This window comes from Natator depressus, chromosome 7, assembly GCF_965152275.1.
Source record: "Natator depressus isolate rNatDep1 chromosome 7, rNatDep2.hap1, whole genome shotgun sequence".
Lineage (NCBI taxonomy): Eukaryota > Metazoa > Chordata > Testudines > Cheloniidae > Natator > Natator depressus.
The window spans coordinates 57,289,228-57,316,870 of NC_134240.1; the positions used below are offsets into that span (position 1 = coordinate 57,289,228).

At 43.7% G+C, this 27,643-nt stretch overlaps 2 protein-coding genes across 2 annotated transcripts in view; both read right to left on the minus strand.

The window, feature by feature from the left end:
• Window positions 1-1,397: 1,397 nt before the first annotated feature.
• GDF2 (growth differentiation factor 2) lies at window positions 1,398-4,624 on the minus strand. Its single transcript, XM_074959911.1, has 2 exons — window positions 4,279-4,624; window positions 1,398-2,344 (listed from the first exon to the last, which is right to left on the minus strand). The coding sequence occupies exons 1-2, from the start codon at window positions 4,622-4,624 to the stop codon at window positions 1,398-1,400; spliced, it is 1,293 nt and encodes a 430-aa protein (XP_074816012.1).
• A 6,241-nt stretch (window positions 4,625-10,865) lies between these two features.
• Window positions 10,866-27,643, minus strand: part of GDF10 (growth differentiation factor 10) — a 29,166-nt gene continuing 12,388 nt past the window's right edge. The window contains exon 3 of the mRNA XM_074959910.1: window positions 10,866-11,883. Coding sequence (XP_074816011.1) covers window positions 11,692-11,883 — 192 coding nt within the window. The 3' untranslated portion in view covers window positions 10,866-11,691. The remainder of the gene's footprint in view (window positions 11,884-27,643) is intronic.

Genomic DNA, 27,643 nt, shown 5'->3' on the forward strand with positions numbered 1-27,643 from the left:
CTTCTTAACAATCTGCCCTGAGGTTACTACAGTGATGTAGGCAGCTTGACAACCTGTTCCAGTGTTAACTATACTTATGGCTAGAAAGGCTCCTATACAATCTCGGGGGGTGGGGGGGGGGACACCTTAGAATGTGGTCCACAAAAGCCAGCACACTAGGCTGCCTCAGCTCCCCCATGAAGCCAGCCAATCAGAGATCCTGATGAGAAGGTTGTGGCCTAATCCCCAGTGCTGTCATGGAGCTCAGTGACGAAGGCCAGACTTCAGGGAGGCACCTGTCTCTGCTTGTGATGCGCAGCTGGTGAGAATGAGTTAGGTGCCTGGTTCGCTCCACACACAACGGCAATGGAGGAGGTGCTCCTTCCTAGCCTTCCCCACAGTGGCTAGGGTACTAGCCTTGGTTGTGGAAGAACCCTGGTTAAAGTCGTAGGGCTGCCTGATAGGGAGAAGGGATTTGAACATGGATCTGATGCCTCTCAGGTGAGTGGCCTAGCCACTGGGCTATTCTGATGGGTGTCTCTCCTATTGAGGTTGTTCCACATTAATTATAAAATACTGGTTGGGCCAGAGAGCACAAGAATCCATCTCTAGTGCAGTGGTTAGGGCCCACACCTGAGAGGTAGGAGGTCACTGTTCAAATCCGTTCTCATCAGGCAGAGTGAGGGACTTGAACCAAGGGTCTCCCACATCCCAGCTGAGCAGCCTAACTGCCTGGTCTCTCCCCTACTGTTTTGGGTGAATTCCGGTGGCCTCTGAGCATGCCAAGCAGAGTAGGTCCCCGGGGTGAGAGAGGCACTCCTCTGCCTGTCTTCTCCTGGCTCATGGATTGCTTGGGGCTTAGGTGGGAGATAGGCACCTAGGAAACCTTAACAGCAAAAACCTGGGTGCCAAGTGAGTTTAGGTGTCTGTAGGGTTAGGCGGCAGCTGAGCAGGGGTTTTTAGGATCATAGTGGTACCTGAAACTGGGACTTAGGCACTGGGTTGTAGGTGCCTAAGTCCGTTTGTGGATCTTGGCCTTAGAGCCTCAGTTCCCATTAAAATGAACTGGGCTTCCCAATCCCTTAGGCTGCTCTGACAATCAGGAACCAGGTTGGCAAATCCTGTGATTTGCAATCACAAGGTTTAATTAAATTAACAGAAAACCATATTCAGATTCTGCAGGATGAATTGGTGTCTGTTATTAAATAATGTATTGGGCTTTCAATTGCACAATATTGTAACACGGGTTTCATTGTACCCCGTTATGTGCAATTTATTTACAGTGACTGCCATTCTGGAAAGCTTTAGTTTTAAAAACAAAAAAGCTTGCCTGTGTGGATTTACATTTACATCGTTAATATACAGATTTACAAAAGAGCAGAAAGGTTGGATCCTGCTCTCAAAGCTGCTGCCCTGTACTACCTGCACCCACATTCTGCTACTTTCATCCCCTCGTAATTATATTTCAAAGTGGGTACCCCAGCATCATCAGTGTAGAGGATGGAAATCGAATCCAGTTTGGTAGGAACACAACAGGCCTTGGCAGCTTTCTTGGGGTTTTTGAGGTGCACTAAAGTTTGGACGATAGCATGTTTTGTCGGGGTCACGTTGTCCGTCAGAGGAAAAAAGCATCCCCCTTTGCATTCAAATGCATCGTAATCTTTGGGCGCAATGATCCAGGAATCCCAGCCGATGTCTTTGAAGTTCACACGGAGGGAAGTTCTCCGGCAGTGGTTGGTACCAGTGCTTCTCTTGCTTCTCGATGAAGGCTGGTGGAGTCCAGTGACGGATAAGGATTTCTCCTCTGCCTCCTCTTCCTCTTCGGGCAAAGTGCTATTCTTTGCTAACTTCTTTAGCACGCTCTCCTGCTCATGAACAATCATCTCCCGGAGCTCCACTCTGGTCTCCTTGGTCCCATTGCTTCGGTCATTGGAGAACACTATTAACAAGGGCAGATTTTTAGTGTCGGGCATAACACTGATGTCCAGCTTCCCACAAGCGAAGTCACCCAGGGTTTTCCTCTCAACAACAACCTCAAGCTTGTTTTTAGTCTTTGATTTGTCTGCCCTGACCCATCTTTTCACAGCACTGGACACCTCAAACATTTCCCATCCACATTCCTGGATATCTTGGGAGGCAAGGAATGAGTTGGTGCCTTCTGGATTTTCCCAGAGGTCTCCATCCAGAACATCATAAATTACCATGTTGCCTTCCAGTCTAGAGAGAGGCCCAATGTCCCTATTACAGGATATGTGGATTCTCAGCTCAGCCCTGGTGACGTCTTCGTGCCGTGGGATAGAGACGTTGAAGAGCAAGATGTGTTTCTGGAATGGGTTTTCTTCCGGGGAAGCCAGAGAAACAACATCTGCAACAGGAAATTAAGAAAAGCTGTCACCCTGCCTCCTATGAGAGAGGCTAATCCAATGAGGAGGACGAAAGCACTTAGCAAGCTGCATACTATATTTCAGAAGAAATGCCCACCCTCTACTAGGAGCTGCTGGGAGTGAAGTTACACCGTGGCCACTAGCATTAAATTAAACGGACTGGCTTCACTTCAGAGTTATGGGTTAAAAACCCAGATGGCGGTCCCTAATGGTGGCAACTCCACCGGGGATCAAGTTGCGGTGGTCCACAATAACCACACCTTCAATTACACTCTGTATGTGCGTGCATGAGTGTGGCATGCTCACACATAAGGAGCCTGCACTGCCCCAAAAGTAGATGGTGTTGGCTTATAATGGGGACATGACTGGGGCGGGGAGAGGGGGGTTGTGAATGTAGTGGCTTCCCATAGAGGCTCTGCCATGTGGCCTTCCTAAAGAGCACCGGCAGGAATTAAAGCTGTAAGCATCCATGGAGGTTTATAATACAATTCCACTGCCATTACTCTGCCCTGGGGTGAATTCCCCTTCCAATGGAGAGGGATTCTCAGGTGTAGGGAGCTGTAATTTATATCTCTAGTTTATGCCCCCCTGGGCCAACTTAGCTGAGTTCCCCAATACAGCTAGCGCAAAAATCATCTTGCACTGGGGAAGAATTAGAGAAGACAATCAATCCTTTAAAAGTCTGAATTAGAAGCTCCAGGTTCTGGCTAGCTTGGTGGCTCAGCAATCAGATATGGAACCTTTCACCTCTAAGTCTATGGTTCAGGTCCAGCCCAGATTGGTAGGGCCTGATATTCAGAGGTAAATAGAGCACCTGTAATTCCTGCTGAAGTCCATGGGAGCTGGAGGTGCTAGGAATGTCTGGAAGATCAGGCTGGTTGTGCTTTGGTAAGTTTCCCCCAGCTGATGGCTGTCTACTGGTCTATATGAGTGGATGGGTGTCAGTCCAGTTTCTAATGGACAAGTGTCCACCTTGCCAAAAGCATCTTCACAATGGCCAGAGGAGCAGAGGACGTGGCCCTGGAGACTGCACTCTATAAGGGTCCTTCTGCATTGGGGTTGGGTATGGCTGTGGGGGAACGTGGAGATGGCTGTGGTGCTGTTTGTGCTGTGTCTAGTCTGTAAATAAATGGAAGCTTGGATTCTTCTTGGCTGGTTCCTTTTGCCAGCACTAAATTCACTTAAAACACTTGCACCCCCCGCTTTTATTGCTTCTTTTGATGCGGCTTTTAAAATCTTTGAGTTGTATGTTATCTTAGATGGATGCAGTGCTTAGTTTGTAATGAAAGAGGTGCCGGGGCTCAAGAAAATTTTTTTACCTTCATAACTGATGCAGCAAGCCCAGAAGTGCTGGGGCTCAGCCCTGGCAAGCCCTGGCACAAATTAAGCACTGGATGGATGGATATTTTACTGATGGGCTGAACTGAGCTGGGCCTGAACCAAAACCCCAAATCCAAACACTCCAGAACTCTGAGGGCAAGGGCTGGTGTTCATAACTGAACTCTGGAGCCATATTTCCTGCTCAGCTCCTCTCTTTATAAAGGGCTGGAGCAACATCCTGGAGCCAAACATCCTCAAATATTCCAAAATCTAGACCCAAATTGTGCAGCTCAGCTCAAAATCTCTAGCTTTGAGAAACAAATGCTGGGTTACCAAGTTGTGGTGACTCAACTGAATCAGTATGAGAAGAAAGGGGAGATGGTCTGATGAGAAATCAAAGAAAAGGATTTAAGACCTTGAAAATTATAATAAAATGGGGAGCGGTGGAAAGGATAACAAAACAGAGTATGGCTGGGATTTTCAAAGAAACGTAAGGGAATTAAGCTCCCAACTGCCTTTGAATTTCAATGGGATTTGAAACTGACTCTCATGCTTCTCTTAAAACCCCAGCCTATATTCTTAAAACATCTCATACCTTCAGTACTGAAGCTCCGCACAATATTGGATGCAGGGATGGAAGACTTGTCCTTGGCATATCTGTTGTACAGGTCAATCATGAATTGTGGTGGCTCCTCTCTAGACCTCTCTTGCGAAGGGACACCCGATAAGTTCAAACTCCTCAGGAAATCCGCTTTCATGTTTTCCAGGAAGGTTTTAAAGTTGAAATGGGTCTCACCCTCCACCTCTCCGGGATCACCAAAGGATTTATCAGAGTTCTCCATAGCTGATAATTTGCCCCAGGCTTCCAAGGGCTTGCCTCTTGCCAAACAAGTGATGATGTTGAAAACAGACAATGCAGCCATCACCCCAAAATAGTGCATATTTCATATGTTCACTTTCCAACGGAGGAGGGGGAAAAAAGACAGGGATATTCCAGTTGATTAGAGCTCTCCTTTCATTTAGAGGCAGAAGAAAGGGAAACAGAAGGCGAACAACTGGAGTGTCCTTTGCAAAACACTTTCTTGAGCTCTCTTGCAGTCTGTTGCAAACCCCAGCCTCTTGTCAGTTGTCAAGCAGATTGGTTGTACACTTGCCCTTATCTCAGCCATTGATGCCATGCTTCAGCTTCTGTTATCTAGCAAAGCTCTTAGTTAATGAAGATTCTATAAACATCTGAAAAAACACATGTGGCTGGACACTGTATACTGTAAAGAATTCACATTTCACTTCAGGGTCATCATTGCTTAATTATGTTTTTATCATTTCTTTGCCAACTTTGAGAGGGCTTCAGAGGAACTTTTTTTGTGGGGGGAAGGGGAGGGAGGAATAAGACTGGTTTTCCCCAGTCCTCCATAAAAATAAAAAATAGGGAGTAAGAACAAACAGCTCTATTAGCGGGGAGCAAATATCACCCCTCAAATCTATACCATGGTCCCTTAATGTATGTCCTCCAAAAATCAATCATCTGATGGAACCCTGTTCTTTTGCAAGCTGTGATCTCATGACAATACAAACAGCCTTAAAATTTTCTTCCATTTATCATCCAAGAGCTATTATTTGTACACAGTGAAATATCTGTTTTGTGTCAAGTTTGCCTCAAATTGTTTGCCAGCTTGTCCATTTTTAGTTTACATCCTTTGGTGGAGGGGGTAAAAAAAAATCTGGCTTTATAGTATGTTATGTAATGTATTTTCCTAGATTCTTGTACATGAGGTCGTTGGTTAAACTAGTTCACTCCTATGTCACTGCAACAATAACTGGTTGTTCTTGAAGATAAAGCCAGGCCTACTAAGCCTGAGTGAAACATAAAGTCCCTGTGAAGACACTGAAGACTAGCCAAGGATATGTTTGTGTGCCATGTGAATATAGGCCAAGGCAAAAAATAAGAATTATGATATATATTTGTGTGCCTTAAGGAGGAAAAACTCCAGTTAAAATATTAAAAATATTACCTGATATTTAATCTAATCTAATTTAATTTAATCATTCTAATGCTCTAATCTAAGTGTACATAATCATTTTACCTAATCTATCTGCGTATTATTTTTAGAGAACCAATTAACCCCTAGTGCCTGGGTGCTATGTTGTCTTATTGGTACTATGAGATCTCAGATCACCTAAACAAAATATCTCATTGCAAAGACTCATGAAAGTTTCTGCCTCTAACTAGGTCTCATTGCTGGTCATTCTTCAGATTTCTCGCAGGACATATCTAGCCCATTGCATAATGCAAGCTCTCTGTAATTCAGTTACTTCCACCTATTTCTCTTCAAAGCAGACCTAGAATCCTTGGTTCTGGTTCCTGCAGCAGTTCCTAGGGGGTTCATAGATTCATAAAGCGTAAAGCCAGAAGGGACCACTCGATCACCTAGTCTGTCCTCCTGTCTATCACAGGTCATTAAATTTCACCCATGTACCTGTGTGATAAGCCCAACAGGTTGCGTTTGACTACAGCATATCTTCCAGAAAGGCATCCAGTCTTGATCAGAAGACACCAAGAGATGGAGAATCTATTCTTCCCTTGGGAGTTCATTCCAGTGGTTGATCACCCTCTCTGTTAAAAATTTGTGCTTAATTTCTCATTTGAATTTGTCTGGCTTCAGCTTCCAGCCACTGGTTCTTGTTATGCCTTTCTCTGATAGATTAAAGGTCCCCTTAGAACCTGGTATCTTTTCCCTGTGAAGGTACTTAGGCACTGTAATCAAGTCAGCTCTTAATCTTGTTGATAAACTCAATAGGTTGAGCTTTTTAAGTCTGTCACCCCAAGGCATTTTCTCCAGCCCTCAAATAACTTTTGTGGTTCCTTGCTGCACCCTCTCCAATTTTTCAACATCTGTCTTAAAATATGGACACCAAAACTGGATGCAGTCTTCCAGTATTAGTCTCACCAAGAGAGAAAATCACCTCCCTATTTACTAGTCCCCTGTTTATGCATTTAACTGTACATTAGCCTTTCTTGTCACAGCATTGCACTGGGAGCTCATGTTCAGTTCTTTGTCCACACTGACTGCTAAATCCTTCTCAGACTCACCACTTTCAGGACACAGCCCACCACTCTCTAGGTATGGACCTCATGGCTTGTTCCTAGATGTGGAACTTTGCTTTTGGCTGTACTAAAATGCATTTTGTTTGAAAGGACCCACTTTACCAAGCAATCCAGATTGCTCTGTGTGACTGCCCTTTCCTCATCATTAACCACTCCACCAATCTTTGTCATCCCCAAATGTATTGTCATTGATTTTTTTTAATGTTTACTCAGATATCATTGAAAATGTTGAATACCATTAGGCCTAGTAACAATCTCTGTAAAACAGCCCTGTTCAATGCTGATTCCTCATTTATAACTATTACTTGAGATCTGTCAGTTAGCTAGAGCTTAATCCATTTAACACAGTCTCCATTGATTTTTGTATAGTGCGGATTTATTAAAATCAGAATGTTGTGTGGTACTTGGTCAAATACCTTAGATAAGACAAAGTATATCACATCCATGCACTTACCTTTATCGACCACATTTCTAATCTGAATCTAGTCAGGTTTGTTTGGCCAGATGTATTTTCCATAGAGCCACATTAACTGGCATAACTTTATTCTCATTTTTTTGTTCTTTAGCAATTGAACCACAGATCACTTTTCCATTATATTGTCCAGGACTGATTTCCTGTTAACCAGCCTGTAGTTACCCAGGTCATCTCATTTGCCCTTTTTGAATATTGGGACAACATTAGCACTCCTCTAGTCTTCTGGAATTGCTCAGGTATTCTACAATTTATTAAACGTTAACATCAGTGGGTCTCCTCATCCAATTCTTTTCATACACTCGGTGCAAGTTTGCAGGGCCTGCTGATATAAAAAAATGTTTACCCCTCGTAGATATTTTCTAACATCCTCCTCAGTAACTAACAGACTGGAAAGTATCTCCTCAGTTCATTTGGTCATCAGCGAAATGGCTTATGGGATACTCTTAGCAAGAGAAGAGAACCTGAATGGAAGTGGGTTGAGCAAATCCACTTCAAAAGAAGACCAGACACAGGGAACAGGAGCAAGGCTGTCATTCCCCCAATTGCAGCTGGTGACAGCTGCACCATTAAGAATGATTTTAAATGGACCAGAGATGACATCTGAAATTAAGAGCAAGTGCAGTTGCTAAAATGGTCATATTACAGCAAAGTCAACTGCCACAAGGATCTAGCCAACTCTCATTGGTTCAGACCCAACTCCTACTAAACCAAAGTGTTTAATAGCAAATATTTTTATATTATGGTAACATCCAAAGGCCCCAGTAAGGATTGGGGATCCTTATGCTGGGCACAGTAGCCGGTGTTTTCAAACACAGCTGCTTTTAGCTCCTAAATCCATATTTAGGCATTTAATAAATTCCTGATGTTCTGAGCAATTGCAACTCCCTCTGCAGTCAACAGGAGCTTCAGTTCCTGAGCACCTTTGAAAGTAAGGCCACTACAAGCCTAAATACAGATTTAGGGACCTAAGTTTTGACACCAATAATTGAAATGTTTGGCCACCATCATTGTGAAAGGGCAGAGCACAGTGAGTCACAGGACAAGTGCTGCTCCGAGATGGGTGTGCACATGTTATCACTCATTTTGAAGGATAGATTCTGACCCAAACTTGCGTGTAGAAGGGGGAATGCTGTATTGGGTTTAAATAGCAAACAAGTAGAATCTGAAGCCAATGATGGGAAGCATGCAATGCTTGGTGGCTTCTGTCCACAGGAGTTCATTCAAGCCTGGAATGGGTAGCACCCTGCTGCCAGGTAGGGATGGAGCTGAGTACACCGGAAGCAGCAGAGTGTTTGCCAGAAGCAATTTTTTTTCAGGTGCTCCAATTCCAGATTCCCCTCCACAGTGCTATTGCTCAAAGGTCATCAGCTTAGGGTCTAGATGTTCAAGTGACTCGTGATTTTTGGATGCCAAATTTGACATGCCTAAAAAGGGGCCTGACTCTGAGTTGTCAAATGCTCCGCACTGTCTGAAAATCAGGCCTCTGCACAGATGTCTCAAGTTGGGCAACCAAACATTAAGGGTCCAGAAATCAGTAATCAGTTTTGAAAATCTGGGGTTAGGCCTTAAAAACATAAAAGATTTGCCAGTCCATCTCTACTGGTAAAGCCTCCTAGTGGAGATGCAGCTGGTAGCAGGCAGGAGTTCTTTTGAGAGGATGGCTTATACCAGTTCTCTGAGTATCCAACTGTGCCTAGACTAGGGCTTTTGCTGGCATAGCTATGCTGGGCAGGGGTTGTGATTTCTTTTGTTCACGCTTCTGACATAGCTCTTCATGCATAACTTGTAAGTGTAGACCAGGTCTTATGCTTTTTAAGTGCACCCATTGTGTATAGGGGAGGAATTTTTACCTGCAGACCACAGGCCTTATGTGGATCAGTGAGCTGTTTCTCACAGCTGCCTGCATCGTCATGATTTGGTGAGCAAGTCTGTGCCTCAGAAGCAGTGCCGGATGTACTCCCATTGACTTCAGTGGAGTTATTCCTGATTTATAGCAAGATAAGTGGGAGGAGAATCAGGCCCTGTATTTTTAAGTAAGACTCTTATCAGCACCCTGGCCTAAGATGTAGATACATCAGACAAAAGCCTTTGGATCTTACCCTTCTATCTAAGTTACTTACATTCTCCAACACCTGCAGTGTTCTCCACACAGGGACATTCAGCAGAGAGCGGTGAATTACGGCGTAATATTCACCCCACAGCGGGGAGGGGCAGTACAAGTCTGGAATTAAATGGTGCATGAGCTTTTGACAGAGTAGTCAGTCTAGGGAGATTGTGCAGGGAGATCTCACCACTACGGGGCCACATCCTGCTCTCGCTTACCCCCATGGACTTCAGTGGGTGGAGTTAACAACAACAACAACAAAACCTACAATCCTGGTCCTATAGTCTCACTATACAGCAAGTCAGTGGAAGTGGGAAACAAGATGGGGTCAGTCTTCTGGAATGCAGTGATGCTAAAAAAGAGGCTTAGAGAGCCTTGGATGTAGGAGCTGGGGAATATCAAGTAGGAGTAGGGAGGTGGTATTACTTCTGCATAAGACATTAGTGAGACCGCTTCTGGATACCGTGTCCTGTTTGGTCTCCATTTGCCAAAGAATGATATTAAACTTGGGAGTTCGGAAAAGAGCCAGGTGAGAGATTTTTCCAGACCTCAAAACTACTTAGTGAGAGACTAAAGAAACTTTATTTAGTTTATCCAAGAGAATGGTAAGAGGTGACCTGATCATGGTATATGAGTACGGTAGAACCTCAGAGTTACGAACACCACAGGAATAGAGGTTGTTTCTAACTCTGAACATTGTGGTTGTTCTTTCAAAAATTTGCAACTGAACATTGACTCAAACCCTAATACAGCTTTAAAGCTTTACTATGCATGCTGCTTTCCCTTTATTTATTTTTTTACTAGTTTACATTTAACACAGTACTGTGCTGCTGTATTTGGATTTTTTGTTTTGTCTCTCCTGCTGCCTGATTGCATACTTCCAGTTCCAAACAAGGTGTGTGGTTGACTGGTCAGTTCGTAACTCTGAGGTAACTACTGTACCTACATGGAAGAAACTTCTGATAGTAGACATCTTATATCTAGCAGAAAAAGGCATAAGAGCCAGTGATTTGAAGCTGGACAAATTCAGACTAGAAATGAGGCACAGTTTTAACGGGGGGGGGGGGGGGGGGGGGAGGAGGAATAACCATTGGAACAACTTACCTAGGGAAAAGATAGATTCTTCATCACTTGAAGGCTTTAAATCAAGATTAGATCTCCTTCAAAGACCTGCTCTAGCTCCAAACAGAAGTTATGGGTTTGATGCAGAAGTTACTGGGGCATTTTTCTCTGGCCTGCATTATGAAGGAGGCCAGAAGAGATTATCATAACGGTCCCTTCTAGCTTAAGCTACTAAAAATTATTAATGACAAGCATAACTAGGCTTTTCCAAGTAAGATAACTTTGCTTTCCTTCTAATTAGCACAATGCAATAATCTATATTTAGAGACATGAAACATGCATGAGATTTAGAGAACCATTTTAACTAGTTTAGATACTACTGTACCTTTAATTTATTTAGCTTTTGTTAAAAGCATTTAACAATCGATCTAGAGGATATAAAGTATAACTTACAAAAATATAAATCTTGGTTATTTTTAGTATTTAAACATATTACTATATAGTTTGTGTTATTCAGAGAATATATATGTTTAACAATCTGAAATTAACCAGCAAACAAGTGACGGTGGGAAGGAGTTACATACGAATTTTGTAAAATATATATTAGGGAAAGGTAACCAAAAGTGGTTATATTAACATACTGTATATATAAAAGCTTATACAGTACACTACATTTGAATCCCAAAGAAAAATGTACATATTAAGCCTTTTATTACAGCATTCTTTTTCAGTATAAATATGTGGATTAAAAGGTATAAGTGAGTGTTTTAGGCACAAAAGAAACCTTACAATTTTTATACAAAAAATGTGATTCTAGAGTAAGCCTGCTTTTGCAGAGTCCATTTTTCACCTTCTTGGTTAGCTGAAGAGATAAAACAGTCAGGAAAATAGCACCTAAGAATGTATCTTAGTCTTCCGTTTATGGCAAATTGTTTAAGTAGAAGTGATTACGCTAAATGCCAGATTTCTTAGCTAGCCAGGTTAAGAAGAGGATTTTTGTTTGTTTGTTTGTTTTTGTTTTTTAAAGTGAGGGAATTCTGGCTGATGAATCCCTGTTAATTTGCAAGACGCATGGTGACAATAAGGGAGATCTTTCGAGGGGAGCTTGTGTATTACTTTAGAGTCTCCTCATTCTTTCTGTGGATGGAGTTGTAGACTTGCATTCATTCATGAGCACAGGCCAATTGATTTCCCATTCACAACTTTCCCAGTGTAGCTGGGCGGGGGGCGCTGGTCTCCTTAAAGGAGCATTTGTGTAGACTTATCGGCAGGCACAGGTCTCCACAGACATATTGGGGTACACCTTTAAAACAACATTTTTGTTCTCGTCAAAGAACAAGACGCTGAGGGAGTTCATCTTGTCAGGAACGCAGCAGGGTTCGGGAATGCCTGGAATGATTCCCACGGCTTTTACAATGCTCTGGATTGTGGCATGATTCGATGGCCGCACAATCTGGAACAGAGAAGGAAATAAATTACCCCTTCATTTACGGGAAGTCACTTTCCCATGGGCTTGGAAAAGAACAGTAGGGTTTTTTTTTCTTTTTTGAACAAATGAAAATATGAGCCCAGATCATGGCTTCTCTCAGGCCAGTGAGCCAGAGGGGTGCAAAGCACAGAGACACCCCCTGCCCCCTTACCTGGACTGGATTCTTACTCAAGAGGCAGCTATCAGTCATACTGCAGTGCTCATACTCCCTTTAGCTTGTGCATATAGGAGAGCACTGGCAGTACAGCTAGCACTCCATGACCTAGGATGGGGGCATGGCTAGGCCACTACAACTTGCAGCTGGAGTGAGGGGATTCCCTCTCCCTGCTATGTAGACAGGTCTCACTGCCTCCAGCCCCTGCCTGCTCACAATAGGTTCTCCCTTTTCCTCCACCTCAGCAGGCCTCTGGCACCCAGCAGCCTAACATGATGTTTGGAGGAAACCATTGGCTCAAAAGGAAAAGGGGTATGAAGTGAGTTTGCAGTTCAACTGGTGCAATAGTGGTGCCTTAAACGACTTAAACCCAGCTTGTGTTACTTTTACTACTGGTTTTCTAATAGCAACAGACCAGTGATGTTCAGCAATGGGGAGACTTTAAAAAGGTATGACAGAATGGAAATAGTTAAGTACAAGGTAATAAAATAAGCCAGGAATAAGTTCTTAGTATTTGGATCCAGGTACTGAAAGCACACTTCATCCAGTATTCTGCAATCCAAAAAACGCAGTTCAGCTCCAGCTTGCTGCTCAGCTACTTTATTCGGTACATAACAGCTCTTCGCCTATGCTGGCCAAGCCCAGCTGCAGGGAGGTTTACATACAAGGTGGTACCACAATTCCAATTCATGTCATACACTACCCAACTTACATACAACTTTCTTAGCTACTAACATCTGTACTTCTTGCATGTAAAGACCAATCGCTTTGCAGATTTAAGGCAAGCTCATCCTCTCAGGGTATTCCTTCCTACTTTGCTTACTATAAACATACCCACAATAGTTGCTTTCTATAAACATACCCACAATTGTTAGTTTCTGCCTTCCTTATTTACTAACAAGAGTTAATTGTTTCAGCAATTCCTTGTTCAGGCTTGTCTTAACTTGGGGATGCTCATATCTTAGTTAGCACTACATTTGATAGTCAAACCTCGATCTGGCCATATGGGGAAACATTTGCCATGAACAATTGTGTACCAAATTGGTGCACACAGTTTCCGCAAACACATGCCTGCAGATCTGAAAATCCAGGGTTGCATATGAAGGAAGTCCCTTCACCCACTATTGAAATGCAGCAACCTCTAGGATGGAACATGGCAGCTGTTGAACAGCACACAGCAGCATTACACAGCTATTTAGGATAGAAACAATACCACATGCAGCTGAAACTGTAGGATGATTTAAGAAGGTAGAGTTAGTTTTTCCCTGCCATAACAAGAACAGTGCTGCTTTCACTGAAATGAAAAACCTGGCATGCATTTGATTTTTTTTATATACAGGGAAGGGTTTTAGGAGAACAGGTTTGATCCTCTTACTTTAACAGTCATAACATAATATCTCTTGCTGCTTTTTAGCTACAGCTGCACATCAGTACAGACTCAGCCATGCTAAAATTTTCAAATGTTCTCAAACTAAACCAAGGAACTTGGCTCTACTATGAGAGTACGTTATGTGCTGGTCCTTCAGGTTCCAAGACAGTGTCCCTACAACAAGTCTTGTCTAGCGCCTTATCCTTACTCAGTCCAGGCTTAGAATTTTGCCAGGCTTGCAGGAAGCCTGGCCCAAGTTTTGAGCAACTGTGAGCTAGCTTTTGCTTTATCTTTGTGCCAGTGCATGCTCTTACAGGAAAGCTTGCAAGAGTCAGAGCTGAAGGCACAGCAGGGATGGTGCTGAGGCAGTGGTATAGTCATGGTCCAGATGTTACATGGTAGTGAGTTTAAGCTACACATTGCCGGTCAAATTCTGTCTTCATTTACTCCTTATCCAGTCCCACTTCAGGAGCAATTTGGTCCTAAAAGTACAGAAGGGTGGGGCTGACGCAGGAAAAAAAAACAGCCAGGAGGTATAAGATAAAGTAGCCACCCCACACCTTTTATCTTACACCTTCAGACCCTCATTAATTGCTTTCCTCTTCTACAATCCCACCAGGTAAGAAATTATACCTACTATGCCAATTTCCTGACTCACGCCACCCTAAGAACTGGGTGTTATCTTAGGGTTTTGACTTCCCTCTCCCCTGGAAAACAGAAAAACCAGGCAACACTTAACTAGTTTCAGGAAAGTTTCATTTTTGGCTTTGAGCCTTGGACAAAGTGAAACTCATGGGCTTGAAATCTCACAAAGGCTGAAAGTGAAAAAGCTCTCGCTACCATAGATCTCACAGACAGGCACTTGTGGCATGATTATAAAGCTCCTGGTCCTCCACAGTTACCAGATAGGACGAGGGTGAGTTGCAGCAGGGAGCTTAATAAATATAGGAACTTCCTGGCAGAGGGAGTTCTCTATTTGTTGCTGAAAGCATGATTCTTGTGTTTACGACCTCACCCTACATGGTGTCAGCAGTGGATCCCTCTCTCTAAAGGAGTAGAGGAAAGAAAAGAGAATTGGAAAATCAGAGAGGAGACCTATGAAAGCAGGAGCAGGAAGAAGGCAGAGCCTTATCTCAGCACAGCAATGGAGCCCATAATGCAAATGGCTCCATCAGAGAAATTTGATTTTGTCAACTCAGGCAGCTGGCCTGGCTGGATCTGGAGATTTTAGCAGTTCCAATAGATTTCTGGTTTAATAGAAAAAATACAAGAGTAGCAGGTAAATGCCCTGATATTTGCCATGGGTGATGCTGATAAATTATGTGCCCTATCAGTCACTGATGAGGAAAAGAAAGACTACTCCAAAGTGAAAGAAGCTGTTGATGTCCATTTCATAGGCAGACAGAATATTATATATGAAAGGGCCAAATGTAATAGGTGGTGCCCAGAACAATGGGAAACAGCTAAGACTTATTACTGGAGTAATAGTAGTTCATAGCCTTGCAGAACATTGCAAATATGGAATGTTAGAGGAACTAATAAGACACAGGATAGTTGTTGGTATAAGCAAGACCAATTTATCAGCACAGCTTCAGTTAGATCCTGATCTCACACTAGCAAAAGCGAGAATGCAAGAAACCATAAAGAAATAGCAATGTGACTTACATGCTAGCAGCGTAGGGGAGACTGCATTAGAAAACACTGACACAGCAAACAGAAAAGAATGTATATGAATGGAGCAGTCAGACCAAATTTACAACATAAGAACAATGCACAACTGCGGCAGGGGAGGCCAAAGAACTGCTATAGTAGGGAAGCTTGGAAAAGTTGTGGAAGTTGTGGAAAGACACCATGCCACGAACGGCAACAATGTTCAGCAAAAGAGGAAGAACATGGGAGAAGCGACAAAAGGGGGCATTTTGCAATAGTGTGCAGGTCACCAAGAGTAGCGGAAACAATCCAAGAATGAGTGTTATCATCAGAGGACAATGAATCCAATCTTCTAGGGACTTCATCTCCGATAGAACAGACAACACCTTGGTACATAAGCATAAATAAACAGTCAAAATCTTAAAGTGAATATTGATACTGGGGCAACAGTCACTGCAATTCCAAATACAAATTGTAATTGATCCCGGGTTGGAGATCTTCAGAGACCAAATGAAATTGTATGTGGGGCTAGAACACTGGATGTTTTGTGGCTAGTTCCTTGGAAAACTGGAGATGGGACAGAAAGTTCTTCAACATATATACATGTAAAACAAAGACTGAAAACTCCCCTACTAGGGTTGCTAGCAATATAAGGACTACACATAGTGGAGAAACTGGAATGCCTTGATGGCAAAAACTATACAGGAGATGTTTCCACATATCTTTACAGGGCCAGGAAAGCTGTCAAAAAGTACAAAATAAAACTGGTGACATCAGCGACTCCTTTTGCTCTCTCAGACCCATGCTGCATCTCTATACCTTTGTGAGGGAAAGTCAAAGAAGAATTAAAGAGAATGAAAGATATGGGGGTTATGTTCCAGACAGAAGAATCCACTGACTGGTGTGCAGGGATGGGTGTAGTACCAAAGCCCAATTTCAAAATCTGCATTAGTGTGGCTCTTACATAATTTAATAAAAAGCATGTGCAGAGAAAGACACATGCTTCCCACAGTTGATCAGACATTAGCTCAGTTATCGGAATTGAAAGTCCTCTCAGAGTTATATGCTACAGCAGGCTTCTATCAAATAACCCTGGCTAAAGAATCTATACGGCTAACTACGTTCATCACCCAATTTGGAAGGTACTGTTTCAATCATCTTCCATTGTGCATATCTTCAGCACCAGAACATTTCTAAAGGAGAATCTCACAGATTCTGTCAGGTTAGCCTGGCGGCCTCTGCCATGCAGATGATGTGTTGGTATTGGCAGAGATAAAAATGAATCCAATGAGCGACTATATGCAGTTTTGAGATGCTTCCAACAAGCTGGCATCACTCTGAATGAGAAGTGTAAATTTGGAAAGGAGAAGATAAAATTTGTAGGACACATAATTAGAAAACAGGGAATTCATCTGGACTTAGACAAACTGAAGGCATTAAACTGAAATTAATAGGTAGCAGGTTTAAAACAAACACAAGAAAGTATTTTTTCACACAATGCAGTGTCAACCTCTGGAACTCCTTGCCAGAGAGTGTTGTGATGGCCAGTACTATAACAGGGTTCAAAAGGGAGCTAGATAGATTAATGGAAGATAGGTCCATCAATGGCTATTAACCAGGATGGGCAGGAATGGTGTGCCTAGCCTCTGTTTGTTAGAAGCTGGGATTGGGTGACAGGGCATGGATTACTTGATGATAACCTGTCTGTTCATTCCCTTTGGGGCATCTGCCATTGGCCACTGTCAGAGGACAGGATACTGGGCTTGATGGACCTTTGGTCTGACCCATTGCATTCATATCAAGAAGGCTCACAGAAACCATGCTCAAGTGGAAAAGGAAGCTCTAGCAATCACTTGTGCTTTTGAATAGCTCAGTTAATAACTGTTTGGCTTGAATTTTAACACAGAAGCGGACCAAACACTCTTAGTCTCATCATTGGGTTCAAAACCACTGGATGATCATCCACCTAGGGTTCAAAGATTTTCACTATGGCTGATGCTATATTTTCTTTCAACATTAAACACATATCAGGGAAAGCACGCCTAGCAGCAGGTGCTACCTAGAGCCCCAGTTGAGCAGCCACCAATGGAAGAAGAAAAGGCTTTAAAGAAAGATGTCAAAGTCTCCATTGATCTGGTCCTGGCAGCAATTTCAACATCTGCTAGCTGACTTCAGCAAATTAGAGATGAACAACTAAAGGAAGAGACTTGCAGGAAAATGACTCAACTCTGCTAAAGAGGGTGCGATGGAAGGAGGCAACTCTAAAGAGACCTATCACCATATAGGCAGGAACAAAACAACCTTCACATGGCTGATCGCCTGCTTCTGAAAGGACACCACATTCTTATCCCCATGGTACTTCAGAAAGAGGTGGTCTTCAAAATCCATAAGGGACACCAAGGTATAAACATATGTGGGGTATGAGCACAACAATTCATATGGTGGCCTAGTCTGAGTAGGCAAATTCGGATCTTAGGGCTGCAAGATATGAAACAAGAAAAACAAAACAAAATAAAACAATCACTAGAACCATTCCTTTCTACAAAGCTACCTGACCAGCCTTGGCAGCAGGTAGTCACAGATTCATTTTTCTGGAAAGGACATACATATATTATTATAGTTTATTACTTCTCCAGATATATTGACTTGGCTATAGTTTCACAGACTCCATCAGCACAGGTCATCCAGAAATGAAAGTCAATATTAGCTAGCATGGAGTTCCTGAAGGCCTTATAACAGATAATGGATCTTAATTTACCTCTGAAACATTCCTAGCACTTTCACAGGACTTTGAACAACATACTAGTAGTCCACAATAACCCAGAGCAACAGGGAGGAGGAGAGAGCGGTGCAGAGTTTCAAAAGACTTCTGCAAAATAAGTGGACCCATATAAAGCACTCTTGGCATTTTGGTCAACCACCACTTACACCCTGACTATCTCCAGCAGAAGTTCTGCTGGGAAGATGACTGAAGATGCTTTACCTGTGTCACTGATCAAGCTTGAACCTAAGTGGCCTGACCTGAAGGAATTTTGAAAATGGGATGCTGAAATAAAAATTCAGCAGCAACAAAACATCAGTGTTCAACACATAACAAAAGCACTACCTGAACGGAGACCAGGGAACAAAATGGAGATCAAAAGCATCCAGACATTTGAAACTTGGCAGAAACTCCTGGATCCTACCTAGAGGAGACTCCAAAAGGACTTCTCCAGGGGTTCATCTTCAATATTTCCCAGTGCCCTACACAGGGAACTCCACACTCGCACACTCTCTCTCTCTCTCAACAGAAGTGAGAAATGGTCTGGGAGATTCATCAGATCACCTCCAAGGCTTAATCTTTAAAGTACTGTTCAGGACTATTTACATGGAATTGATAAGAGGACACAGTAGAGTAAATAAGCTTATTTTGAATGGTTGGGAGTACACATGTTGGTTTTATAATTTAAGTTTTAATCTTTCAGATATGGCATGGTTGTAGAGTTCCTGGTTCTCCAGAGGGAACCAGGATGTGTTGTAGAAGGGAGCTTAATAAGCACAGGAACTTCTTGGCAGAGGGAGTTCTCGAGTTGCTGCTTAAAGCGTGGCTCTTTGTTCATACTCTCACACTACAGCACTGATTTTTCCACAATGACTCAATGCTAGGTAGATGCTTATAGACACAGAGCCAGATCCACAGCTGGTGTAAGTCAGCATAGTGGCACTGAAGTCAATGCAGCAGTGATGATTTACATCACCAGAAGGTCTAGGTGGTTGACATTGACAAGGGTGCGGTCCTGGAGATGTTGTTAGCAATATGTCCTCCCTGACATAAACCATGCCTCTCTGGAGGGGACTGGATGGCCCAGGAGTTGGTAAGTGGCTACAGAGCTGCTCCCCTTAGTAAGTGGAGTAGAATCCAGAGTGACTGAAAGTCATGAGGCTCATTTGTGAAATTCTCACTGATGATGGTGAACACTTATGTGAGTAGTCCTACTGAGAGGTTGCTTGCCAGCATGAGGAAGGGTTCCAGTTGTGTGGGATAAGTCTCATGACTAGAATACTGGTATAGAGGGCTACAGCTGGTGCAGGTGGGATAAAAAGGAGGAGATGTTTGTTGCATTATACTTCAAGAATATATTCACTTGTGCTGAGGTCCAGAAGGAGGTGAGAGGAAAATCAGTTGATAGTCTCTGGGTAAAGATAAAAGGGGGAAAAATAGAGGTGATATCTTGATAGGGGTTTACTATAGCCCATCAAATCAGGAAGCGGAGGTGGATGAGGTCTTTTTAGAACAAATAACAGAAATACCCAAAACACAAGACCTAGATCGCATGCCCTGATTCTCATGGGTGACTTTAATTTTCCTGATATCTGCTGGGAGAGCAATACAGCGGTGCATAGACAATCCAGGAAGTTTTTGGAAAGCGTAGGGGACAATTTCCTGGCGCAAGTGCTAGGGGAGCCAACTAGGGGGGGCGCTTTTCTTGACCTGCTGCTCACAAACCGGGTAGAATTAGTGGGGGAAGCAAAAGTGGATGGGAATCTGGGAGGCAGTGACCATGAGTTGGTTGAGTTCAGGATCCTGACGCACGGAAGAAAGGTAAGCAGCAGGATACGGACCCTGGACTTCAGGAAAGCAGACTTCGACTCCCTCAGGGAACAGATGGCCAGGATCCCCTGGGGGACTAACATGAAGGGGAAGGGAGTCCAGGAGAGCTAGCTGTATTTCAAGGAATCCCTGTTGAGGTTACAGGGACAAACCATCCGGATGAGTCGAAAGAATAGTAAACATGGCAGGCGACCAGCTTGGCTTAATGGTGCAATCCTAGCGGATCTTAAACATAAAAAAGAAGCTTACAAGAAGTGGAAGGTTGGACATATGACCAGGGAAGAGTATAAAAATATTGCTCGGGCATGTAGGAAAGATATCAGGAGGGCCAAATCGCACCTGGAGCTGCAGCTAGCAAGAGATGTCAAGAGTAACAAGAAGGGTTTCTTCAGGTATGTTGGCAACAAGAAGAAAGCCAAGGAAAGTGTGGGCCCCTTACTGAATGAGGGAGGCAACCTAGTGACAGAGGATGTGGAAAAAGCTAATGTACTCAATGCTTTTTTTGCCTCTGTTTTCACTAACAAGGTCAGCTCCCAGACTGCTGCACTGGGCATCACAGAATGGGGAAGAGATGGCCAGCCCTCTGTGGAGATAGAGGTGGTTAGGGACTATTTAGAAAAGCTGGACGTGCACAAGTCCATGGGGCCGGACGAGTTGCATCCGAGAGTGCTGAAGGAATTGGCGGCTGTGATTGCAGAGCCCTTGGCCATTATCTTTGAAAACTCGTGGCGAACGGGGGAAGTCCCGGATGACTGGAAAAAGGCTAATGTAGTGCCAATCTTTAAAAAAGGGAAGAAGGAGGATCCTGGGAACTACAGGCCAGTCAGCCTCACCTCAGTCCCTGGAAAAATCATGGAGCAGGTCCTCAAAGAATCAATCCTGAAGCACTTACATGAGAGGAAAGTGATCAGGAACAGTCAGCATGGATTCACCAAGGGAAGGTCATGCCTGACTAATCTAATCGCCTTTTATGATGAGATTACTGGTTCTGTGGATGAAGGGAAAGCAGTGGATGTATTGTTTCTTGACTTTAGCAAAGCTTTTGACACGGTCTCCCACAGTATTCTTGTCAGCAAGTTAAGGAAGTATGGGCTGGATGAATGCATTATAAGGTGGGTAGAAAGCTGGCTAGATTGTCGGGCTCAACGGGTAGTGATCAATGGCTCCATGTCTAGTTGGCAGCCGGTGTCAAGTGGAGTGCCCCAGGGGTCGGTCCTGGGGCCAGTTTTGTTCAATATCTTCATAAATGATCTGGAGGATGGTGTGGATTGCACTCTGAGCAAATTTGCGGATGATACTAAACTGGGAGGAGTGGTAGTTACACTGGAGGGGAGGGATAGGATACAGAAGGACCTAGACAAATTGGAGGATTGGGCCAAAAGAAATCTGATGAGGTTCAATAAGGATAAGTGCAGGGTCCTGCACTTAGGATGGAAGAATCCAATGCACCGCTACAGACTAGGGACCGAATGGCTAGGCAGCAGTTCTGCGGAAAAGGACCTAGGGGTGACAGTGGACGAGAAGCTGGATATGAGTCAGCAGTGTGCCCTTGCTGCCAAGCAGGCCAATGGCATTTTGGGATGTATAAGTAGGGGCATTGCCAGCAGATCGAGGGATGTGATCGTTCCCCTCTATTCGACACTGGTGAGGCCTCATCTGGAGTACTGTGTCCAGTTTTGGGCCCCACACTACAAGAAGGATGTGGATAAATTGGAGAGAGTCCAGCGAAGGGCAACAAAAATGATTAGGGGTCTAGAGCACATGACTTATGAGGAGAGGCTGAGGGAGCTGGGATTGTTTAGTCTGCAGAAGAGAAGAATGAGGGGGGATTTGATAGCTGCTTTCAACTACCTGAAAGGGGGTTCCAAAGAGGATGGCTCTAGACTGTTCTCAATGGTAGCAGATGACAGAACGAGGAGTAATGGTCTCAAGTTGCAATGGGGGAGGTTTAGATTGGATATTAGGAAAAACTTTTTCACTAAGAGGGTGGTGAAACACTGGAATGTGTTACCTAGGGAGGTGGTAGAATCTCCTTCCTTAGAGGTTTTTAAGGTCAGGCTTGACAAAGCCCTGGCTGGGATGATTTAACTGGGAATTGGTCCTGCTTCGAGCAGGGGGTTGGACTAGATGACCTTCTGGGGTCCCTTCCAACCCTGATATTCTATGATTCTATGATAGTAACGGGGGACTTTAACTACCCAATGACAGGTTTCAGAGTAGCAGCCGTGTTAGTCTGTATTCGCAAAAAGAAAAGGAGTACTTGTGGCACCTTAGAGACTAACAAATTTTTTGAGCATACGCTTTCGTGAGCTACTAGTGAGCTGTACTCCTTTTCTTTCAACTACCCAGACAGCTGTTGGAAAAGTATTATGGCAAAACACAAAATTTCCAGTAAGTTGTTGGAATTCACTGGGGACAACTTTTTGTTTCAGAAAGTGGAGGAAGTAACCAGGCGGACATCCATTTTAGACTTGATTCTGACCAACAGGGATGAATTGGTAACAAATCTGAAGGCAGGCCCGCCGACGGGGGGGCAAAAGGGACAATTGCCCAGGGGCCCGGGAGATTTAAAAGGGCCCTGGGGCCCCCAGCTGCAGCTGCCAGCAGCACAGTGGGGCTAAGGCAGGCTTCCTGCCTGCCCTTGCTCCGCACTGCTCCCGGAAGCAGCCGGCACGTCCCTGCAGCCCTGGGGAGGGGGTCTGCATGTGCTGTCCCTGCCCCGAGCGCCAACTCCACAGCTCCTATTGGCCAGGAACTGTGGCCAATGGGAGCTGTGGGGTTGGTGCCTGTGGGCAGCGGCGCACAGAGACCCCCTGGGCCCCCTGCCTAGGAGCCGTTGCCAGAGGGGTGTGCCGGTCACTTTCGGGATCTGCCTGAGATAAGCACTGACCCCCTGGTCCCCTCCTGCACCCCAACCCCATGCCCCAGACTAGAGCCCACACCCCCTCGTGCACCCCAACCCCATGCCCCAGACTAGAGCCCGCACCCCCTCCTGCACCCAAACTCCCTCCCAGAGCCCGCACCCCCTCCCACATCCAAACTTCCTCCCAGGTCCTGCACCCCCCACACACACACACCCAAACTCCCTCCCGGGTCCCACACCCCCTCACACCCAAACTCCCTCCCAGAGCCTGCATTCCTCACCCCCTGCTGCACCCAAACTCCATCCCAGAGTCCGACCCTGCACTCAATGTATTCAAATTGGAAGGACCAGATGAAATTCATACTAGAGTACTTAAGGAACTAGCTGAAGCAATCTAAGAACCGTTAGCAATTACCTTAGAGAACTCATGGAGGATGGGCAAGGTCCCAGAGGATAGGAGAAGGGTAAACATAGTATCTATCTTTAAAAAGTGGAACAAAAAGGACCCTGGGAATTATTGACCAATCAGCCTAATTTTGATACCTGGAAAGATACTGGAACAAATTATTAAGCAATCAATTTGAAAGCACCTGCAGGATAATAGGGTTATCAGGGATAGCCTGCATGGATTTTTCAAGAACAAATCATGCCAAACCAACCTAATTTCCTTCTTTGACAGGGTTACTGGCCTAGTGGATAGGATAGGTGGGAAGCAGTAGCTGTAATATATCTTTGTTTTAGTAAGGCTTTTGACAGAGTCCCACATGACATTCTCATAAGCAAACTAGGGAAATGTAATCTAGATGAATTTATTATAAAGTGGGTGCCCAACTGGTTGAAAGACCGTACTCAATATCAGTTGTTTATTGTGACACTGGGTGGGTATATCTAATGGGGTCCTGCAGGATTCAGTCCTGGGTCTGGGTACTATTTAATATTTTCATTAATGACTTGGATAAGGGAGTGGAGAGGATGTTTATACAATCTGCAGATGATACCAAGCTGGGAGGGGCTGCAAACACTTTGGAGGATAGGATTAGAATTCAAAACGACCTTGATGAACTGGCGAATTAGTCTGAATTGGACAAGATGAAATTCAATAAAGTGCAAAGTACTTCAATTAGGAAGGAAAATCAAATGCACAACTAAAAAATGGGGAATAACTGGGTAGGTGGTAGTACTGCTTAAAAGGATGGGGCCGGGGAGGGGTGGTTATAGTGGATCATAAATTGAGTATGAGTCAACAATGTGATGCCTTTGAGAAAAAGGCTAATATAATTCTGGGGTGTATTAAAAAGAGTGTCGTATGTAAGACATGGGAGCTAATTGTCTTGCTCTACTTGGCACCGTTGAGGCCTCAGCTGGAGTATTCTGTCCAGTTCTGGTGCCACACTTTAGAAAAGATGTGGAGAAAATGGAAAGAGTCCAGAGGAGACTGACAAAAATTATAAAAGCTTTAGGAAACCTGAGCTATGAGGAAAGGTTAAAAAAACTGGGCATGTTTACTCTTGAGAAAAGACTGAGGGGGGACCTGATAGTCTTCCGATATCTTAAGGGCTGTTACAAAGAGAATGGTGATCAATCATTCTCCAGGTCCACTGAAGTTAGGATGAGAAGTAATGGGATTAATCTGCAGCAAGGGAGATTTAGGTTTGATATTAGGAAAAACCTTCTAACTCTAAGGATAGTCAAACTCTGAAATTGGCTTCCAAGGGAGGTTGTGGAATCCCTGTCACTGGAAGTTTTTAAGAACAGGCTGGACAAACATCTGTCTGGGATGATCTAGGTTTACTTGGTTCTGCCTCCGCACAGGGGGCTGGACTTGATGGCCTCTCAAGGTCCCTTCCAGCCCAACATTTCTATGATTCTTTTGTTGGGGGGATCAAAGTGAACTGGTTAGTGGGACTCAATTCCCAGCAGACAGGCATCCACACAATCAAAACTGGCCACCATCAGAAGTTGCAATTGTTTGGCAATACCGGTAGCCAGGCTAATGTTTGACAGGCCATGGAAAAGGGACTTATCCCTTACCTCACAGGAAGCCTCTCCAGGGCAGGGGAGAGGCACCTGGGCAACGGGTGTCAGTGTGCAGTGCTGATTCCTGTGTTTTGGGCATAGATTGAGGACTTCACTCTCTAGTCAGTTCATTATTAAGATCCCAGCAGAAAGGAAAACACTTCTCTTCTGACTTGTTGATGCTCAGCATCCCAGATGTACCACATGGCTCCAGCACTGTATTCCACAAATAGAGCACTTAGTTCTTTAGTTACAGTATATCAATCTCCCATTCCCATGTTGGCTGGTCTAGAACAAGTTTTCAGAGCAGCCTGAACCTGACCTCTAACTTTTATGATATCCAAAATCACATGCCCACATTTTTGACCACCTCGTTTTGGGTGACCACGTTTTTACATGTCCCAACATTTGTATTTGCCCTTAGAAATAGTATTTCTCCGCCCCCCCCGCCCCCCAAATCCTGGAAATTAAGTAATTTGCCTGCTTGGAAGTGGATAGCTGAAGACTGTATCCAAGAAATTAGTTTCGCTTCTCTGTGCTCAAATTGTGGGTGCTCAAACTTAGAAGCAATGACAGAAAATTTGGCTTTATATCTCAGTATTGTATTTATTTTCTCTGAAATACAAGTTGTGAGCAGCCAGCAAGCAGACTTTCCAGAACAGTGGGATATAACAAGAGACGGGCCCAAACCAAAACCACCGATCTGAACCCACACAAATTTTGGATCTGCATCGATCAGAATTTCAACTCTGTGGCTCAGATACATCTACATGCCTAATACTTCTGAAGGCCAAGTAGTGACAGCATGAAAACTGGATTTGTTTTGACACCTGAATAACTAGAGGGACCTACGTCTATAGTTTGCTGTTCCTTACCTTAGAAACAACTTAGCCTATTTATGATATATTTCAGATTTAAGATTTTTTTGTATTCCGACTAAGAATTCTTCACTTACTTTTGGCCTGGAACAGCAGGTTTAACACAGAAAAACTGACATAATCAATTTGTTCACAAGAACCTAGATTTGTTGGTGCAAAGGGGCTTATGGCTGAAGCACAGGATTGGGAGTCTGATGTACATACTATGCCAGAGACTTCACAGGTGGGCTCTGTGCCTCTGTGCCTTGGTTTCCCCATCTGTAAAAAGGGATGACACCTATTTCAGTTTTTGGAGATTCTCTGATGTAAAGCTTTATCTGTTATTTGTGTGATTCATAGGCTAAGGCTGGAAGGGTCCACTGTGATCATTTAGCCTGACCCACTGCTTAACACCGGCCATAGGACTCCCTCAATTAATTCCTTTTCAAACTAGAGAAGATCTTTTCAGAAAAATATCTAATCTTGATTTTAAAATTGCCAGTAATGGAGAATTCACCACAACTCTTGGTAATTTTTTCCCCAGTGGTTAATTACTCTCATGGTTAAAATATTGTGCCTTAGTTCTAGTATGAATTTGTCTAGCCTTTGGATCTTGTTTGTTTGCTGAATTGAGAGCCCTTTATCATCAAATTTTTGTTCCTCATAAAGGTACTTATAGGCTGTGATTAAGCCACCCCTTAACCGTCTCTTTGTAAACTAAATAGATTGAGCTCCTTCAGTCTCTCACTATAAGGCATGTTTTCCAAGCCTTTAATTATTCTCGTGGCTCTTCTCTGAACCCTCTCCAATCTATCAACATCCTTGTTGAACTGTTGACATCTGAACCGGACACAGTATTGCAGAAGTGGTTGCCAAATAGAGAGGTAATACAACCTTGCTACTCAAAAGTCCTCAGTATGTGCATTATGCTTAACTGCTCATCTAAGCAGTTTGCATGTACACAAGCATTTTCTATGTAAGAACATAAGAATGACCATACTGCATCAGACCAATGGTCCATTTAGCCCAGTATCCTGTCTTCCCAAGAGTGGCCAATGCCAGGTGCTTCAAGGGGAATGAAAAGAAAAGATAATCATGAAGTGATCTATCCCATGTTGACCATTCACAGCTTCTGGCAAACCGAGGCTAAGGACACCATCCCTGCTCATCTTGGTTAATAGCAACTGATGGACCTATCCTCCACAAACTTATCTAGTTCCTTTTTGAACCCTGTTATAGTCTTGGCCTTCACAACATCCTCTAGCAAGGAGTTCCAGAGGTTGACTGTGTGTTGTGTGAAGAAATACTTTCTTTTGTTTGTTTTAAACCTGCTGCCTATTAATTTCATTTGGTGACCTCTAGTTCTTGTGTTATGAGAAGGAGTAAATAACACTTCCTGATTTACTTTCTCCACACCAGTCATGATTTTATAGACCTCTATCATGTCCCCCTTAGTCGTCTCTTTTCCAAGCTGAAGAGTCCCAGTCTTTTTCATCTCTCCTCATATGGAAGCTGTTCCATACCACTAATCATTTTTTTTGCCCTTTTCTGTACCTTTTCCAATTCAAATGTATCTTTTTTGAGATGGGGTGACCAGATCTGCATGCAATATTCAATATGTTGGTGTACCATGGATTTATATAGAGGCAATATGATATTTCCTGTCTTATTATCTATCCCTTTCCTGATGATTCTCAAATTCTGTTCTCTTTTCTGATTGCCACTGAGTGGATGTTTTCAAAGAACTATCCACAATGACTCCAAGATCTCTTTCTTGAGTGGTAACAGCTAATTTAGACCCCATCATTTTATAAGTATAATTGGGATTATGTTTTCCAATGTGCATTACTTTGCATTTATCCACATTGAATTTCATCTGCCATTTTGTTGCCCAGTCACCCAGTTCTGTGAGATCCCTTTGGAACTCTTTGCAGTCTGCTTTGGATTTAACTATCTTGAGTAGTTTTGTATCATCTGCAAATTTTGTGACCTCACTGTTTACCCCGTTTTCCAGATCACTTATAAATATATTGAATAGGACTGGTCCTAGTACAGAACCCTGGGGGACACCAATATTTACCACTCTCCATTCCGAAAACTGGCCATTTATTCCTATCCTTTGTTTCCTATCTTTTAACCAGTTACTGATCCAGGAGATGACCTTCCCTCTTATCCCATGACAGCTTACTTTGCTTAAGAGCCTTTGGTGAAGGATCTTATGAAA

Bases quoted from the DNA above. Each gene is read 5' to 3' on its own strand.
- GDF2 (XM_074959911.1), bottom strand. From the start codon at position 4,624: ATGCACTATTTTGGGGTGATGGCTGCATTGTCTGTTTTCAACATCATC. The intron at 2,345-4,278 runs GTATGAGATGTT...TTCCTGTTGCAG, and splicing joins GCGGAGCTTCAGTACTGAAG to ATGTTGTTTCTCTGGCTTCC.